The sequence below is a fragment of the Littorina saxatilis genome, linkage group LG14, assembly GCF_037325665.1.
Source record: "Littorina saxatilis isolate snail1 linkage group LG14, US_GU_Lsax_2.0, whole genome shotgun sequence".
NCBI lineage: Eukaryota > Metazoa > Mollusca > Gastropoda > Littorinimorpha > Littorinidae > Littorina > Littorina saxatilis.
Window position 1 is genome coordinate 18,180,422 of NC_090258.1, and position 3,196 is coordinate 18,183,617.

At 47.7% G+C, this 3,196-nt stretch overlaps 1 protein-coding gene across 1 annotated transcript in view; it reads left to right on the forward strand.

Annotated features, from left to right (window-relative positions):
- Positions 1-993: 993 nt before the first annotated feature.
- Positions 994-3,196, forward strand: part of LOC138947273 (sonic hedgehog protein-like) — a 102,854-nt gene continuing 100,651 nt past the window's right edge. The window contains exon 1 of the mRNA XM_070318715.1: positions 994-2,955. Within this exon, the coding sequence (XP_070174816.1) occupies positions 2,635-2,955 (321 nt within the window). The 5' untranslated portion in view covers positions 994-2,634. The remainder of the gene's footprint in view (positions 2,956-3,196) is intronic.

A 3,196-nucleotide genomic window follows, 5' to 3' on the forward strand; every position in this document is an offset into this window, starting at 1 on the left:
TTAAAGAATAATCCTAACTGGTGAAAGAGAGAAGCCGTTTAAGTTGCTTTAGTGCGCATGTGTGTGTCCACGAAACGAAGTAACCGAGTAGCCCTATAGACCTTGCAAAGTGGACCGAAACATCAGAAAAAGGACCAGTCCACAACAGTCGTGAAAGTTTCTTGAATACGCGTCGTTACAAGGACAGTCAGGCCTGTAGGCAATCAGCGAGCCTGACTACTGTATAGTCTGGAACCTATTCCCTTGCAAAGCAAACTCGCAGCGCTATCACGGTCAACGCTTTAAGCGCTAATGACCCCAGGGCCCGGGCCGCTAAGAACGCCGCTTTGAGCTGTGAGACCACGTGACGCATGGTTCGTGTGGAACCCAGCCAATTCCAATCAACTCCTCTGCGACCTTTCTTGCCTACCTACCTTTACTGGCTTACCTGCCAACCTACCTGCAAAAGGTGCGAAAGAAACGAAAGCCGATGACGGCGGTGGGCAGAAGGCAGGGCTAGCTCCAGGTAAAGCTTGCCACGAAGAGAGCGAGCAGCGCTAGGAAAGGCAGAAGGCAGCGAGATCGTTTGAGGGGAGAGTTGTGTGCGTGGTGGTTGGTAGCGGTGCGTGGTCGAGGCCGCGAACGTTCCCCGTTCGCTTTCGAAGCTATAGCCGAGCTTGTCTGTCACTGGCCGACAGGTTTATGGTTAGGGGGGGATTTACCAGTTATTGTCACCCTCCTTTTGCCCCGACCCCCCTCCCTCCCCCCCCTCCTCCCCAGCCTTTCCTCTCTATCCACCTTCCACCCCCACCACCACTGCAGCTAACTCTCCGTTAGCTGGTGTCTCCCTGCAACCCCCTCCCTCCCTCCCTCTCTCCCTCCCTCCCTCCCTGCAACCCACCCCCTCACCCTTTCCCTCTCAGTCTGCCCCCCCCCCTACCACCACCCTCCTCCTTCTTCTTCATCATCCTCCGACTGTTGTGGGTCTGCGAGACTAAAGACACCCGCAAGGAACGAACGCCTCAGTGTCAGCCCAGACGAAGTCCTTTTAAGTTCTGTGATGAACGCCTCAACCCAGATCATCCACATGGACGCTCTGTGCGAATGATTACGTCTGCTTACGTTCAACGCGGAAATCACCATCGCCCTCTTCCCTAGGACCCTGTCTTCGATCGGCGTGCGATCGTCTGAAACGCCATTGATAAAATCCCCGACAGTCGCGGTTTTACACACGCTCACACATACGTCCATAGAGTCAGCTGTCAAGACGGAGAAGGGGAGACATTCTCCGAGTATTAAGGGCTAGTGGCCGGTCGCCGCTTTTCACTGTCGTTTTGTGTCACAAAGTGTAAAGTTTTGTTGGTGTTTTTTTTTTTTACACTGTGGAAGTAATATTACGAAGTGTGTTGTGTCGTCACTGATGTTGTTACGATCAATAGCGTCGTATCCATGGCAGCGTTACGAACGGTTATCCCAAACTGCAGTGTGTTGCATGATGCTGGGTACCAGATAACGCCCGTGTCCACGTTTATGTTACGTTCTCGTTTTGTGAGAAGAAGTGATCAAATCTGTGAAGACTTCTGATCGGAACGCGTGGATGTTATGTACCCTACAAACTTGGACACGACATTTTCTGCTTTCTGCGTTAACATACTCAAAGTTGACGAGGAAAATATTACATTATATTCTAAACTCACGTGACAAAATAACAATCTGTTACGCTGACCAAGTAAGTGAGGACCCTTTTCATTGTTGTGATATTTATCAACTGGTTGTGTTACTTTTAGTATGTTCAGATGCATCAAGTTCTGTAATTGTTGAAAAGACAACTGATCGATTCACAAGTGTCTGTGAAGAAGAAACAAATAAAAGCAATCGACGATTGATTCAGTAACAAAATGATAAATAACTATTTTTCATGCCACGTACAAGATAGTCAACTGTTGCCATCTTTGAAAGTGAAGTGAAAATTGTGTGCTTTGGAGAATTCGATAAATAAAAGACGTTTTAATGTAAAAATAGTTTTTTGACAGAAAAGAGCAATTGTTCTTTTATTATTTTCAAAAAGTTTCAGTCAGTAAAGAAACAATATGATTACAAAAATGATGGCCACTCATTGTTATTGGAATTGATCTTCAGGTAAAAACAAAACAAATCAAGGACTACCACAACGTCACCTGAAAACAATCCCTATAATAAATGATTTCAGTTACATAACTGGCCAGCGATAGTGATTTTCTGGAAATACCGAGTTAATAACTGAGTTAATTCCACCGTAACCGCTGCTGTCAGAATCATCAACAACAACATCGATATCAGCCGATCGCTCAGCTGCCACCCACACCACTGCAAGTCATCGCCGTCGCTGCAACGACCACACCAAAAACGGGAGTTGTTCTCTCCGTTGCCACTGCCAAAAAAACACCTCCACCGCCAGCGCTGGCCACCACAGTCATAAACAACAACGACATCATCATCAATATCGATAATCATCACTACCGCAACCGCCACTGCCAAAATCCCCATCAGCAACAATAACGACATAAGTACGAGTCGATGACTCCCGTGACAAGCACTACCTCTACATCTCTGATAATCTAAAACACCCACCACAGCACCACAACCACCACCACAACAACAGCTCTCATTATCAACATGAAAGTGCTACGATCGCGACCTCAATGCACGCACGTGCTGACCGTGCTAGGACTGTGCCTCTTACTGCTCAGCCCAGAAACAGAGTCTTGCGGACCTGGCCGGGGATCTGGCCGTAGACGTCGACCTCGAAAACTGACGCCTCTGGTCTTTAAGCAGCACGTACCCAACGTGTCCGAGAACACGCTAGGGGCCAGCGGAATAGCAGAGGGCCCCATCACCAGGAACGATCCCAAGTTCAAGGATTTGGTGCGCAACGACAACCCAGACATCAAGTTCAAGGACGAGGAGGGTACAGGAGCTGACCGCATCATGACCCAGGTAGGTGGCAGTGAAAGGATAAGGATAAGGATAAGGATAAGATTCATATAATTATTGTCCTGTGAGGTTACCCTCATGAAAATTCGGGCTGCTTTTTCCCTGGGGAAAGCGAGCTGCCATACAGTATATAGAGAATACTACATGGCTTGCTGTGTCGTACCAGATTTACACGAGTTGGTTTTTTTAAATATTGAACTGCGAGCGAAAGCGAGCTGTTCACTATTTGAAAAAGCAACGAGTG